Source organism: Nematolebias whitei, chromosome 2 (assembly GCF_014905685.2).
Source record: "Nematolebias whitei isolate Nwh7 chromosome 2, NemWhi1, whole genome shotgun sequence".
NCBI classification, from domain to species: Eukaryota; Metazoa; Chordata; class Actinopteri; order Cyprinodontiformes; family Rivulidae; genus Nematolebias; species Nematolebias whitei.
Window position 1 is genome coordinate 48,528,009 of NC_056499.1, and position 15,930 is coordinate 48,543,938.

General features: G+C 46.2%; 1 protein-coding gene across 1 annotated transcript in view; it reads right to left on the minus strand.

The window, feature by feature from the left end:
• The window catches only part of vps33b (VPS33B late endosome and lysosome associated), a gene marked incomplete in the record, with an annotated part of 45,510 nt that overhangs the window by 21,757 nt on the left and 7,823 nt on the right, over window positions 1–15,930 (minus strand). Inside the window, 12 exon segments of the mRNA XM_037692196.1 lie at window positions 129–183; window positions 272–336; window positions 7,282–7,356; window positions 7,430–7,520; window positions 7,759–7,845; window positions 7,929–8,002; window positions 10,183–10,260; window positions 10,417–10,507; window positions 10,584–10,688; window positions 14,498–14,592; window positions 14,677–14,722; window positions 15,015–15,082. Of these exon segments, the coding sequence (XP_037548124.1) occupies window positions 129–183; window positions 272–336; window positions 7,282–7,356; window positions 7,430–7,520; window positions 7,759–7,845; window positions 7,929–8,002; window positions 10,183–10,260; window positions 10,417–10,507; window positions 10,584–10,688; window positions 14,498–14,592; window positions 14,677–14,722; window positions 15,015–15,082 (930 nt within the window).

Genomic DNA, 15,930 nt, shown 5'->3' on the forward strand with positions numbered 1-15,930 from the left:
TCAAACTGTATTTCTGGATGCAGATCAATGAAATAACAGTTTCTGTCCCACAAGGTTCTTAAGGTCAAGTGTTTTGACCTTAGGCTTAGTTTGACATCAGGTTAGGTTCACTACAAAAGAGAACTCACCATTTTCTGTGACTGACAGAAGACACAGCAGCTTAAGACTTTCAATGGTTGACACCTGAAAACAAGCAAACAAATAAATAAACAAATAAATAAACAAATAAATAAAGTCAGGACTGTGACAAAAAGTGACCAACAAAGCCCACCTGTCTGTTTATGTGCTCCTCGATGAAAGAAATACTTTCCCTGATTTCAAACCCTTCAAGTAAACCTGAGAGCACAGACAGACAGCAACATGTCACAACAAAATAATCTACAAAATAAATCAGGTAAGCCCACACAGTTTCTGTTTTAGTTTACTTATCTAATCTGATGAGGCTCAACTGTTTAACATCTTTATTTACTGACCTGGGCTTAGAAAGTCAGTCAGAATTGAGAACTATTAGATTTAGACTTGGCTACCCAGTTTTTGATAGTGACCTCTCTTACACCTAATTGCAGCAACACACCAAAATGGAAATCAATATCTCACTTATTCAAGTTATCATGCTCACAACATGCACAAACAGACAGATGGAGGGTATTCCCAATCCCCCCTCTTGGCTCTGCGACAAAAAACAGGATTTTAACTCCACCAAGTGATATTCTAAAAGCTATGAGCTGAAAACGTTGGTTACGTACTGTAACCCCAGATTCTATGAGTATAGGCGTAGCCCTTTAAGGCTGTCGCTGATGGGTTTATCCCGATATGCGAAGCATTGCACTGAAAAATTTAGTCCACGCCCACCTGCTGTGTGGGCCCCACCCGGTCCGTATAAATTACGTTAAGAGCAGGTAATCGGCTCCCAAAATAGCTTTTTCTTCAGCCATTTAGGAGCCAGTGAGGCCCGACACTTAAAGGGCTATGCCTATACTCATAGAATCTGGGGTTACAGTACGTAACCAACGTTCTATTTCGTATAGGCTTCGCCCTTTAAGGCTGTCGGTGATGGGTTAAGGGTGAAGCGGATGTGGTCCTCGCCTCACTGGGTCCATTTGAACATCGTATGAAGCAGAAGCTTGCCCAAGAAACGACTTGTCACTCAGCTCCCCATGTGCGTAATTACGCATTGCGTAATTATGTGTGCCATGCACAGATGCATGTTGTGTAACTATGCGTTCTGAAAAAACATGAACGCCCCGGAAACTTCAACGGGGAGGGAAAAATGCTTAAAAGAGCCATGAACCAACCGGTTTACGGCTGAACAGTATAAACAGATTAATAATAACAGGAGAGCTGATTATTAATCAAATGAACTGATTGGTAACAATAGTCGTGAACTGATTAGTGACAATAGAACCAAAATAACAATCACAACTTGAGATTGATAACAACATCTCACACTGTGAAGCATGCAGACAGATGTGAGTAAAACGGAGTTCCATGAAACAACAATATTCATTCTGTAAACATTAAGGTGTCATGGGACGAACCGTCACATCACGTAGATAAAAGCGAATGAATGAGCAGGGTGTTGACCACGCGGCTGCAGTGCAAAATGTCCTGCATTATCATACCATTATGCAAGGCAGTCGAAGATGCGATACCCCTGGTCGAGTGTGCTCTGAGGTTGACAGGAGGCTCTAAATCTGATGCTCTGTAGGCTTCAGAAATGGCCTCACACAGCCAGTGTGACAAGCGCTGGGTGGATAACGGGCGACCTGCAGATGTATCTCTATAATGCACAAACAAATGTTGAGTTTGACGCATTGCAGCTGTGCACGCTATGTAACATGTCAACGCCCGCACCGGACAGAGAAGATGAAAAGACGCTACTTCTTCGGATCTGTGGGGTGGGGGGAGAAAAACCACTTCAACGATATCATTCTTGATTTAAAAGAGCTTGTGATGTTTTTAGGCATAAAAGCCGGATTTGGTCTTAAATCAGCTGAGCTACCGTCAGCTTGAATTCTAAGACATGATGGAGCGACAGAGAGGGCAGATAAATCACTCACTCTCTTAGCGGATGTTAAAGCCAGCAGCAGGGCTGTTTTAAGAGACAAGAATTTAAGTGGAACCTGATCCAGAGGCTCAAATGGAGCTTTGATCAGAGCCTGCAGGACCAGCGTTAAATCCCACTGTGGAACAAGTGGGCGTGAAACAGGCCTGCGTCTCTGTACACATTTTAGAAAACACTTCATCAGCGGATGATTAAAAACTGTTCTGTCTTCGAACCCTTCGTGGCAGAAAGAGATGACTGCAGCGTACGTTTTAATCGTGCTGGACGCCAAATTTCTGTCCATCAGCTGTTGTAGAAAGGACAGCATGCCACCTAGTGGACATGAGGTGGCCTCTACACCCTTCTCTGTACACCAGTGCTGAAAAGCTGTCTGCTTTGATGTGTACAGCGCTGTGGTAGATGCAGCACGTGAAACCGAATTGTGTGCAATACATCCTGTGGGAGACCCATCCTCTCTAAGCGGATCCGTTCAGCGGCCAGACCACAGGTGCTGGCCTATTTCTGGGTAACTCCTGGTCGCTCCTCCTGCCTGGAGGAGAGCGTCCTCCCTCCACGGCAGTTTCCACGGGCGCCCCGACAGCAGGCGTTGCAGGACCGGGAACCATGGTGCGCTCACGCGTTCGGGGGCCACCAGGAGAGCTGTCAATCCCTCCTCCTGAACTCGGTTCAGGAACCGTAAAATCAGAGGAGGTGGAGGAAAACGCGTACAGAAGCATTTTGGACCATGGGCTGTGGGCAAACGCATCCGCCCCAGCGGTGGTTTGTCTCGCGGGCTCAGAGAAAACCATAATTGACACTGAGCGTTTTCTCGTGACGCAAACGGCCCACAGCTGCTATTTCAATCCGAGTCAAAATGCTCCGTCAGAGGATGATTAAAGGTTGTTCTGTCTCCGACAACTTTGAGACAAGAAGAAAACATGGATGCAGCATACGATAATCGTGCTGGACACTAGATTTCTGTCCATCGACTGCTGCAGAAAAGGACAGCATGTCGTCCAGTGGACATGAAGTGGCCTCTACGCCTTCTCTGTATACCTTTTACAAAACATTTCATCAGCGAATGATTAAAACTGTTCTGTCTCGAAAATTTTGTGACAGGAAGAGATGGCCGCAGTGAACGTTTTACACGAGCTGAACGCCAGATCTCTGTCCATCAGCTGCTGCAGAAAGGACGGCACACCACCTAGTGAACATGAAATGGCCTCTACACCTTTCTCTGTACAGCAGTGCTGAAAAACTGACCACTTGATGTGAACAGCGCTGTGGTGGTTGCAGCACGTGAATCCTGAATTGTACACACTACATCTTGAGAGAGATCCATACTCTCAAACGGATCTGCACAGTGGCCAGACCACAGGTGCTGGCCTATTCTGATTAACTCCTGATCGCTCCTCCCGCCTGGAGGAGAGCGTCCTCCCTCCACGGCAGGTTCCAAGAGCGCCCCGATAACAAGTGTCGTAGGCCTGGGAACCATGATGCGTTCACGCAGTTGGGACAGAGGAGCCGTCAGTCCCTCCTCCTGAGCTCGGTTCAGAAAACCGTGATATCAGAGGGAGAGAGGGAGGTGAAGAAGCATTACGACCACAGGCTGTGAGCAGACACGTCCACCCCTAGTGGTGGATTGTCCCGTGGCTCCATGATAATTATAGTTGACATCAAGTGTTCTCTCGTGTTGCAACAGGTCCACAGCCGCTCGAGGATTTCTGCCGCGTCTGAGCCATATCTCTGGGTGGAAGGTCCCAGGTCCCCGTGCCGCAAAGGACCGTCTTTGGACATCATATCCGTCCCCTGTTCAGAATACAGGAGATGTACCCTACTCCAATGGAGAGCAGATTGGGTGTGCCCCACACAGCATCTGTCTCACAATGTGGCACATGGGTTGAGCGCATACATCTCCTGCCAGTTATGTATGTAACAGTCACTTGCTGTCTGTGTGAATCAAAAACCCTGATGATTCTGCAGCTCAGAGGCAAAGTGTTGAATCACATTCAAAAACCCCGTGTGACACTCCAAAAACATTTAAATGAGCTGGGTGTGGAGAACCACAGTGCCCCCACAGCTCGTTAAATGCGTGTGCCTCTGTGAAGTCTGACATGTGTGACGTAGGTCTGCTGATGGAAACAGCTGATATCACTCAACCGGTTCACGTGAGTTGCACTGCTGCCACCTGTCTGTACAAACTGCTCAGCAGGAGCAGATGTCCAGATAAAGCAGAATCCTCCTCCCTGCTCTGTGCGGTGGCTGCAGAGCGGCTCGGGCGCATTAATGGAATGTTGTTTCTCTTAGTTCAAAATTGAAAAATCTAAAAGAAATCTCATCTTTCCGGTTTGTTGGGACCAGGGAGTGACGAGAGAGGAACCCTGCGTTTTCCTCTCCTTCTGAGACTCTGGAAATTACATTTTAATCAGAATTTCCTGAGCTTCTGCGAGAGGGGACGAGATCTGTTCTAGAAATGACAGAAAACATCATTAGAGTTCCTCCGCACCGGGGTTTGAGCTGTACTGCAGCGTGAATCCCCGGATGAAAACGGTTCGCCTATCCGTCTGGAGCGCGCGCTCATTGTCACTCGTTATAAAGTTATCAAGTGGGCACGCGTTGATGCTGTGAACTCACATGCATGCTGATGTGAGCTGGTGCGCGCTGAAGGAGAAAGAAAAAACGCGCGCCCCCGAGCATGCAAATCGTTGTGCGTTTGCTGATGCTGCGGGACGCAACTCATCTGTGTTGTGCTGACGTTGTGTGCAGAAGCTCTGTGTAAACGCTCGGGGAGCGGGTGCACGTATGAGCCGACGTGCCCTGAAGAGTCGTGTGTGCACGCCTCATTCATGCGACGCCTTAAGCGAGGATTGCAGCGGGAGCGTGCGTTTGACGCTGGTGCGGTCAGGAAGCAGCGCGCAGCATCGGTGGAGCGAGGTTACCACTGGGTTCATTCTGCCGAACACGTTCATTCTTGGCTGCGAATCACGTGAGCTTTTGAGTGATTCCACGAGCTGCAGTATTAATTCAGAAAACCTTCTTCGAGGATGAAGGAGCGGAGCTGCTGTGAGGCTTGTGAAACTGTTGACGCCGCAGGAGCGTGCGTTTGACACCACTGCGATGAAAACGCGTGTTGCTCCTGCCGAGAGCGAGATACGTTACTGGGCTCGTACCGCAGTCTCACGTTAACGTTGACGTGAACTGCGGGCGCTGAGAGCTGCGCGCGCGCTTTCATAACGCAGCGCCTTATAGGTGAAGGCTGCTCGTGCCGCGGGAGCGCGTGTTGGCACCGCTGGCAGTGAATGAAACAACCTTAAAAGGCTCATTCGTGATGAGTGTGTGTGATGGGGCCGCTGTCAGATCATCCGTGCTGACAGCCTGGCTAAAAGACACTTCATCATAAAATGATGCTTATTCCACATCCTGTCATCAACACACCTCCAGCAAACCGACACCTGGTTATCTTCCCCTGAGCTCTGTTTGTTGCCCTAGAGAGCACCCTGTTGGCGGAGTCCGGGAAAAATTGAACTTCCGGATGCCGAGAACGTCTGACGGGAGGGGCTGGCGTAGCAGAGCTGGGAGGCGTTGTGCAGCCTTGGAGCATCTTGAAATGATCTCTCGCTGATGAAAGGCCCTCCAACAAAAGCTTCTGCAGCTCTCCTGAGAGGAAGGTGGAGTGATGAGCCAGGAGAACCTCTGGGACCTCGTTCTCTGGCTGCGATGCGGGGCGGCAGACAACAAAAGAGGCGTACCGGTTGGGGATGACGTCAGCTTCCCTGCAGACGGAGCGTACTGCAGGGGCCGACAGCGTCATTGGCGAACAGCCGCGACGAGAGCGGAGCGAGCCGAAGGTCAGAGGGCCCACCGTCTCTTCCCGCCTCTGAACGTGTACGCCAACAGCGTAACGTGTTGTTCGCTGCGGCCGTCTGGAACGCATGCTGGTGAGCTCAGTTGGAGAGCGGTGTCACTGTCTGGGTTACGCTAACCGGAGGCACGGGACGATGGTCCACCTGGACATCTTGCTCCGATGAAGCCTCCGTCAGGCTCGGCTCCAGGGGGCACTGAGGGAATTTCCGCTTGGTGAACCCCTGCTCTGGAGATGGGTGCAGACTGTGGAGACCGGCCCCCCAATCTACCAGGAAAGCCGGCTGTGGCCTCGCCCGTAGGACGTCCTGTTGGGAAAAAGAGGCCAGATGGATCAGGACGGTGAGCCGGACTGGAATCTAGAAAAAACAACCTTCCCGCCGGATTATCCGAACTGGCGGGAAAGGCGTGGGACGTAAAAAAGGGTCCCTTCATGTCAGCCGCCTCCTGGGTTACGCCGGGCAACCCCAGAGGGCGCCGTCGGCCGGGAGCAGTGTGATCGCCAATGTGAAACGAGGTGGGATGAGGTGAGCATTCGCTCAGCCACCCTCCACCGACACTACACTCTCCAGGAGGGAATGAGCAGCGGGGGGCTGCAGCTGAGCGCCGCCTGTCCCGGAGGAACCATCCGATTCGCTCCGAGGGTCGGCGATAAGAGGAAAATTGCAAAATGGCGTTGTCCAGCATGTAGCGACCTGTCACTGAGAAATACTCCTCGGCGCTTACCTTGAAACAAAACTGCTCGTCAGCTTCTCCTCGGGGAGGAGAGCTCACCGGACGACCGGAGGACGACGTGACGGGCCAAGCATTCTTAACAAAGATTGGTCATCTACACAACTTTTCTTCTTCGTTCTTCTGACAGTGCTATTAGCTTGCTGAAGAAAAAATGGGAGCCGATTTCCCGCTCTTAACGTCATTTATACGGACCGGGTGGGACCCACACAACAGGTGGGCATAGACTAAATTTTTCAGTGCAATGCTTTGCATATCGGGATAAACCCATCAGCGACAGCCTTAAAGGGCGAAGCCTATACGAAATAGAACTTGATCTACAGACAACGATCAGCAGGTCCTAACGTCACATCTTTCCTTGCTTTTAATAAACAAAAACCTTTCAGATACTGTTGATTTGGTGAAAATAAAAGACCTCCAACACCAGCACACAGGCCAGTGTCTAATGTCTGCGTGGTGGAGTCATATTATTTTTATCTTATTCCTAAGGTACATAAACCTCCACACTAAATCAAACAACAGAAATCTGAATATTTCTACAGGAACTCTGTTATCAAGTCAGGAACTTTCAGCTCTAGAGCACAGAAAGTTGGGTTCTGGCTCCATCACCTGAAGCCAACGCAGAGATACAAACTACATCTTACAGTGTTCAGTCTTCAACAGCTCCTGAAAGTCCTGCTTTGTTTTCTTCTTCATTATAGATTCACTGGCACCGATGTCTGAAAGACAAAATACTCTTGAGCAATGTGTATTTACAAATATGTAATGCGTATGATGTGGCGCAGCTCTCACGTAGGCTAAGCAGCCGATGCTCCTGCTTCAAGCCCTTGAGCTCCTCTGATACAAATGCCTTGATCTGCTTTATATCCATCCCCTGACGCTTCTGCAGACAAGAGAACAAGAATTAACAAGAGCACCATGGACGGCACATTACACATCCATCGACAAATTATTATACAGCAATATACGGCAATAGCCCTGACAAGAAAAGACCTTGCATAAACTTTGACCTTGATTTGTGACCTCGACTTTAGAGCTGAGTTGATGAAAAGATTTTGCGATGCACCGTCTAGTGGTGGTACAAATTCATATAAAGTTTCATTCAAGAAGTTCTGACTTACATCATATGCAGTCTGGAGGTTCCTGGCTTTCTGACTGAGAAACCCGAAGACGTTGGAGAAATGCTCATTTCTGATTTCACTGAACACCTGCGGGAACAAAAGCATCCAACCAGATGTTTAAGTTAAAAACCACAGCAGTAAGGAGGATTCTGCTCTGATTTCAGTTCTACCTTATCCTGGGAGTTCAACATGACTTTCACACTTTTATCAGACGAGGTAACATCAGGTCCAAACTCCACACATCCTGAAGAATAAAAATGCTGCCATGAGACATGGATACAAAAGTCATCGAGACACAAATACCATAGAGAAACAAAGACCATTAAGACACAAACACCAATGAGACACAAAGACCACTGAGCCGCAAACACAATGAAGATGTAAACACCATTGAGACACAAACACCATTGTAACTCAAAGACCATGAAGATGTAAACACCATCGAGACACAAAGACCATTGAGACGCAAAGACCATTGAGACGCAAAGACCATCGAGACGCAAGGACCATCGAGACGCAAGGACCATCGAGATGCAAGGACCATCGAGACGCAAGGACCATCGAGACGCAAGGACCATCGAGACGCAAACACCATCGAGACGCAAACACCATCGAGACGCAAACACCATCGAGACGCAAACTAGAGCTGTCATTTCTAACCCGAACCCTAAGCCCGGCCTCACCTGACCCGAATTCAGGGTGGGCTGAGCTATGATAATGTGCTGGATGGGCGGGCCGGGTCGGGCTTTTAATTAGGTCAAGATCAGCCTCAATCTAATTATATGATAACATGGCCTGCTATACATCCACCAGCGGCACGCAGCCATTTCACCGCGAGCTGACCGACCCTGAAAGAGGTAAAAAGTTCAGTTAAGCTTCAGATGGGCCTATACTGCCAGGAAGCAATCCATCACCCAAATGGACGTTCATTCATTCGCTGCTCTCAGTGGATGTGCACAGCTGACGACCCAAACAGGTGAGATCCCAAAGAAGACATGTCAAAGCAGGGTCCATGTCTGAATAAATCAGAATGCAGGCAGAATCACGGTTTAAATGCTCTTTTAGGGCCATGAAGGGACAAACACCTTTCAGCTCTGAATCTTATGCACCTTTTTTTCCAGCTGCGCATTCCCGACAACAGGTGTATCCCAAAGCAGACGTGTGTGTCAGAGCTGTCCACGTGTCTCAGTAATGCAGAAGAATGCAGGCAGAAACTGGGTTTAAATGCTCTTTTACCACCATGAAATGACAAACACCCCCTCAGCTCCGAATCTTCTGCCCCTTTTATTCAGCTTATTCACCTTCAGCGAAATGAGCTCAACAAAATGCAACAAGACAACAGAAGCCTTTAAGCTGACTTGACAAGTGTCTAAACTATATTGTGATTGCTCCTTTCTGCAGGGGTTGCCACAGCAAGTGAACTCACAGGAAAGATTTGGCAATGGTTTTAAAATGGATGCCGTTCCTGACACAACCTGGGTTTGAACTGGCAGCCCTAGGATTATAAGGCTATGATGCTTAACCACTGAGCAGCCCTGTGATTTGGATGAAATGTAAGGGTGCATTCACACCTGATAGTCCAGTAGACTCGGTTCGGTTGGGGACCAACATTCATGACATTTTGTTTTAGCACTTTGAGATTTTTGTTAATGAAAAGTGCGTTACAAATTAAATTCATTATTATTATTATTACATTTGAGCTGGTGCATTTGCATTCACACTGCACTGTGCAGTCGAGTCAACCTGTTGAACCAACTTGTTCCCCCGCTCGCCTGTGGGGGCGCTGCACCAAGAACTACTGAAAGAAACAACACAAAAACCTCTGAAGACATGTCTTCTTCTTCTTCTGTAAATAAAAACAAAAACGGAGTGGCATCAAGTTTTAGCAGTTTTAGGAGTTATATTTTGTAATTTTTCAAAAATGGACTCAGCACGAGCAGAAGATGAGACAGAAGACCATGGAGAATATTGTTTTTCACACAAGGCAGCTGACGGCTCCATATAAGGTAAGAGAAATGCGCGTTTGTTTGCCCTGCGCTGTACTCCACTTCTTGCTTGTGGAGCGGGGCCCGGTCTGTTTACATTCACACTGCACTCGAACCGCGCTGGAGTTCGCTTCTACCGGACTGAGACCTAGGTTTTAGCCCGGGCCAGAGTTCGCCTTTTTGTTCCGTGACAGAGTTCGATGGCGCGTTCACACCTCCCCAAACGAACCGGACTTTCTAGGAAAACGAGCTAGAGTTCGATTAAAGCAGACTAAACAGGGCTAGTGTGAATGCACCCTAAAAAAACTTATTCACAGCATCTCTGTATGCAAGCTACACTTCAATAGCAATGCTTTAGAAAGATTTTTATTTCTTCGAAGCAACAAAACAAGGGCAGTCACATCTTTTTGTTGACAGTTAACTGAGTGGGAACACTCACCACATTTGATTTTAAATATATCATCTACAAGCCCTTCATAGACAACTTGTGAACAGAGAGGAGTGACAAAATCCACATCTGAAAAAAAACCACACAAGAGTGTTAGTGGGTACAGTACACAGTTTTGTTCCACCACATGTGCCACATGTGATGAGAATGACAATAAAGAAACCATATCCCGTATCCTTAGTGTTGAAATCAAGCAGATAGCAGCAAGCCTCTGTGGGTCTTCACCTCGATCTATTAGAAAAACGTTCCCAATTTCAGCTTGTCGAGGTTTTTGTTCTCCCTCCTCCACCTGCTTCCTCCACGACTCGTACGCCATCTGGAGGCAGAGAAACAGAAGCAGAAACTTTAGCTCGTACATCAGAGCGGTTCTCTGGTGCCTGGTCACTGCGCACCTTAGAACAGCGCCCGATGCCGTAGATCTTTGAGAAGGGTCCATAAAGGGAATGTAGGAGGTGCAGCGCGCTCCCAGCCGTCCTCACCCATCGCTGGTCCCCTGCCTGTAAAAACACAAGTTTTACTTTGACTGAAGACACGCTCTTCAAACAAAACCTTCATTTGTAGAGGGCAAACCATTGACTGGGATACTGAACACCGATTACCAATATCTACCAATCTTTGGGAGAATTTCACTTTCATTTTGGTGTCATTTTTCTGACCAGCTGAAGTGGAGATTACTAACTCACATATACAGACCATGAGTAAGTGACTAGCAATCCTCACAACTATTATCTGCTGTGTTCTTGTCCACAATATTCTCTTGGACGTCTGGTTTTAGATTTATAAAAGAATTATTATCAGATTAAATTGTCAGAAACCAATAAATATTCTTACTGAGGGGCAAAGTTACATGTTGTCCTTGAAACAAGGTCAAACAATAACTAAAAACCTAAAAAACAATCTGAAAGTTTAAGTAGAAAAAGTATAATCAATTTACCAGAATGAGTGAATTTTGCAAATCTTAAACATAAACTTTTTTATATATCAGAATATAATTAACTTATTCAGATTATTTTAGAGCAAATTAAATGTATTTATCTTTTATTCACATCAACCAGGAGCTTCAATTAAACTATGATAATTCAAAAACAAATGAAACGGGCCTTTGACTAAATGGATGCTACCCTTTTCTAACAATATTGAGTCAGGTCCTCTGGACGGGTTCTTCTTTCTTAAAACGTTTCGGCTTCTTGGATATCCTAACTGGGCCTTCCTGAAAGCAGAGAAGAAACCCAAACAGGACTCCAGTCAGACATCAGGTGAAAAGGAGAAACCCAGACCCAGACCAGAGGTCATTCCATATGTTGAGGGAGTATCAGAGAAACTGAGACGTTTATTTTCTAAACACAACGTCCCAGTGGCTTTTAAACCCCAAAATACATTACAGCAAAGACTGGTTCATCACAAAGATCCAATGATATTGTGTATGCTGTTCAGTGTCAGGAGGGTGATCAGTCTAACATCAGGGAAACTAAACAGCCACTGGCCAAAAGGATGGACCAGGTCAGAAGAGCAACATCATCAGACCAGGACTCTGCGGTCTACACTCATCTCCAGGCCAGCGGTCACTCTTTCAGGGATGAAGATGTTCACATCCTGGACAGAGAGGAACGATGGTTTGAGAGAGGAGTAAAGGAGGCCATCTTTGTGAAAAGAAATCGTCCATCATTAAACAGGGGTGGAGGCCTCCGGGTTCAACTGTCCCCTCTTACAATGCTGTGATTGCTAGTATCACTCAGCCTCCTGTGAATAGTAAACAGCCATCAGGGTGCTAATGATCCATTGTTAGGCTGATGGTCCTTCTTTATCATGTGAACAACTAGTTCTGGATGTCAGCAGCAAACTGGTTGATCCACTATGAGAAGGTGCTATTTATAAGACTGAGTTATTTGCAGCTCCTCAGACTGAAGAAGTCTTTTGGATAAAAGACAAAATGTTCCAACAAAGAAGAATCCAGAGGACCTGACTTAACTTTGTTAGATTTTTCTACCTAGACTATTTAGCACACATCAGGATGCAACCCTTAACTTTTTATTTAGTTACACAACCTTTTGATCAATCCTTGAAATCAAATATTTTCTCCACCACTTTCTGAATCTTCTCCACTTGTCCACAGGTGTTCTGGTCCACCTGTCCACAGGTGTTCTGGTCCACCTGTCCACAGAAGTTCTGGTCCACCTGTCCACAGGTGTTCTGGTCCACTCCTTATGAACAAACTGCTCCAGCTGTCTCAGATTTGAAGGGTTCTTTCTCCAGATGTTTGAGTACCTTCCACAGATGTTCAACATGAGTTAGATCAGGGCTCAGAAGACCACTTCAGGTTAATGTTTGGTTCTGATCCATTTCTGGTGTTTTAACTGTGTCTCTGTGTGTCCGTGTGTGTGTTTTGGGTCATTATCCTGTTAGAGGACCCATGACCTGAGACTGAGACCAAGATTTCTGACACAGGGCAGAACGTTTTGCTCCAGAATGTCTTGATAGTCTTAGGATTTCATTGTAACCTGCACCGAGTCAAGATGCCTTTTGTCAGATGCAGCAAAGCAACCCCAGAACAGAACTGAGCCTCCTTGGTTCCTCTGTAGGTACTACATTTTTAGGTCTATGAAAACAGAGCTGATGGAACTTGTTGTCAAAAAGTTCTAGTTTTGTTTTTTTTCTCATCTGTTCAAAGGACAGGCAGCACGGTGGTGCAACTGGTAGAGCTGCTGCCTCTCAGTGAGCAGGTCCCTGGTTCAAATCCTGGTCCAGGGGCCTTTCTGGGTGGAGTTTGCATGTTCTCTCCGTGCATGCGTGGGTTTTCTCCGGGTACTCCGGTTTCCTTCCACAGACCAAAAACATGCATGCTAGGCTGACTGGTAACTCTAAACAGTCTCTAGGTGTGAGTGAGAGAGTGAATGGCTGTTTGTCTCGTTTGTCTCTATGTGTCCCTGTGATGGACTGGAGACCTGTCCAGGGTGTACCCCGCCCCTCGCACAGTGACTGCTAGACATGGGCACCAGCGACCCCCGTGACCCAAAATGGAAGAAGAGGGTAAAAGAGAATGGATGGATGGACGTTCAAAGGACTTCCTCCAAGAAGCTTTGTGGTTTCTCAATATACATTTTGACAAATTCCAGTCTGTCTCTTTTATGATTTGATGTGGTCCTCGGTCATCTTCCAGCAAGTCCACTTTGGCTCAAATAGTGAGCATTGGTATGATCTGACACAGATGTCTTTAGGCCTTGAGGTAGTCAGAAGAACATCCAGCAGCTTGGAGATGGTGTTCTAGTCTTTACCTTTAACTTGCTGCTCATTCATTTGTCTCTCTAAGCTCCTGAGACAACTCTGTCCTCAGCTTCCTGTGGTCCATGTTCAGTGTGTTGCACACCATGACACCAAACAGCCCTGTGACTACCTTTCACCCTTTAAACAGACAGACTGAGTAACTACAGACTGAAGACACCTCACATTCTTTTTTTTTTTTTATTATTTCATTTAGCCTTTATTTATCCAGGTAGTCTCATTGAGCCACGAGAACTCATTTTCAAGAGAGACCTGTTTAGGGAACAGATGGTGGGAGTAAAAGGCCTTGCTCAGGGGCCCAGAGACGGGCGAATGACGGTGGAGGGAGGTGTGAGTGTTCCACCTTTTCCACCCACATTTTGATGTTGACGGTACCGGGAGTTGAACCTGCGACTTTCCGATCACAGGCCCATCTTCTAACCTCTGTGCCACTACTCCCCCAGCATGATTACAGGACAGACATTGGTTTAAACTGTCCTTGTGGACAAATTAGTTCAAATGTTTTCTAGGAGTACCATCTTTTCTGTCAAGGACAGTTCATTTGTTCTTCTTCTTTTTTTGTTTGTTTTGGGGTTTTTGTTTCAAATATTTCTGTTGAAACAAAACTAAAAGTGATGTCTGGTTTTGACAAAGCTTTTAGTATTTTTTTATACCACATTTGTCTGTTTCAACTTATTTCAATGACCCTCGTGGTTTTCTTTAACTAAAAAAAATTGTCCACAGTGGTACGTCTGTCTGTTGTGAGTTCCACAATATTGACTGTATCTATAATAAACACCGAGCAAATATCTCGGTAGATACAGAAATAAAACTAACGTTGTAAGGTCTGACTGTTATAAAAAAAAGAGGGAAACTACAGCAGGAAAACAAAGACAAGAAAATGTATCAGGAAAAAGTCCACAATACGAATAGCAGGGAAAAGCACAAAAAGGGAGTTTAAACAGCAATAAATCATTAAAATAATTTCCAATTTTTAAAAGTCACTGACTGGTTATGGGTTTCAACCTTATTTCACGTCCTAATTTACCAGGAAGTTGTCTCTAAAGAACTCGGGAAGCTCTAGACTGATGATGTCATCATCCAGTGGAAGGAGGTAGAAAGCCCACTCGTCTGTGGTCACGTCTGTGGAGGACAGAAACAAACTCAACGGTCACTGGCACTGTTCATGGTTTCTGAAACCCAACGTCTAAAAGACAAGAAGCTCACCACCAAAAATCCCCTGCTCCTCCAGCACAGCATCACAGGCGTAGAACTGGACATGAAACATCAAAAAGAAGCTGGTAAATGGTGATTAATAGACATTTTAATCAAATACTGATACGATGAATTTAAACAGTGCTGAATGAATTGGATTAATTGATTGAACTGGATTAATTAACTTAATTTAGACTGTTTCATTCATGTGTATGTATTTTATTTTTTCTGTAAAGGTATTTGTGTTGATGTTTGATGTGAATCAATGCCAACTCAACTGATCAAAATAAAATTATAAATAGCGTATTCAAAACAAGCCTGAGTTTATTCATTAGGAGAGGACGACGTACCTTTTGGGGGGTGAAAATTATTTTGTATCTTCTAAATTTTCCTGCTGCCTTGTCTGCGTTGACCACATCTGGAATGACAGGGTGCATGTGTGAGAAACATCAGCCAGCAGCACTAAAGCCGGTTCAGTTTCAGCATGCTGACACTGTCCAGGAGGATCTGCAGCAGTCAGTGGAGTATCAGTGGTATATTATTGGCATCGCTGGGTCTACTGGTCACATTTTAGACAAAACTGTGTTTAAGTTTGAGGAGAACAAGTTACAGTTCAGAATGACAGAACCTTGTTGAGAGCAGGACAGTGAGGACAGGCCCACTAGGTCTGAGCTGGAACGGCAGCCGGACCTCAAGCAGCCACTTCTGAGAACCAAGGTATGCAGAAACCCTCTCCAAACACAGAGCACACTGAACCACACCAAGAACGTCTGACTCACGGCAGCTGAGGAACACTGAGGCTGTTGTGTAGATCCTCAGTCATCCAGGACACAACAAACCGTAAACAATGTTTTTAGGACTTCTTATTTGTTTTTGGAAGACTTTTGGCTACTCCTTTGAGGGGCTTTCTCAGTTCACAGTGAAGATCAGCATTCCAATCAGAACTGCAGAGACATTTCTCCATTTATGTAAACTGAACTCACATGCAAATCACTGTTTCTTCTCTCACTCCTGAGGGTTGTTAAAAGTCAGCCTGGAGACAGGAGGGATGATGTGGTCCCACATAAAGGTGAGAAACTGAAAAGCTGAAATGGATGGATGATGATGATGATTATCCTCCTCCTACTTGGTTTTCAGCTCCTGGTACCAACTGAGCCCCAATAGACATGACTGCTGTAACTGCATGTTGTGTACTGTATGACAACTATATGACGACTGTATGTTGTGAATGTAGTTAGTAAACACATCTGGTGTCACAGCTCGAAT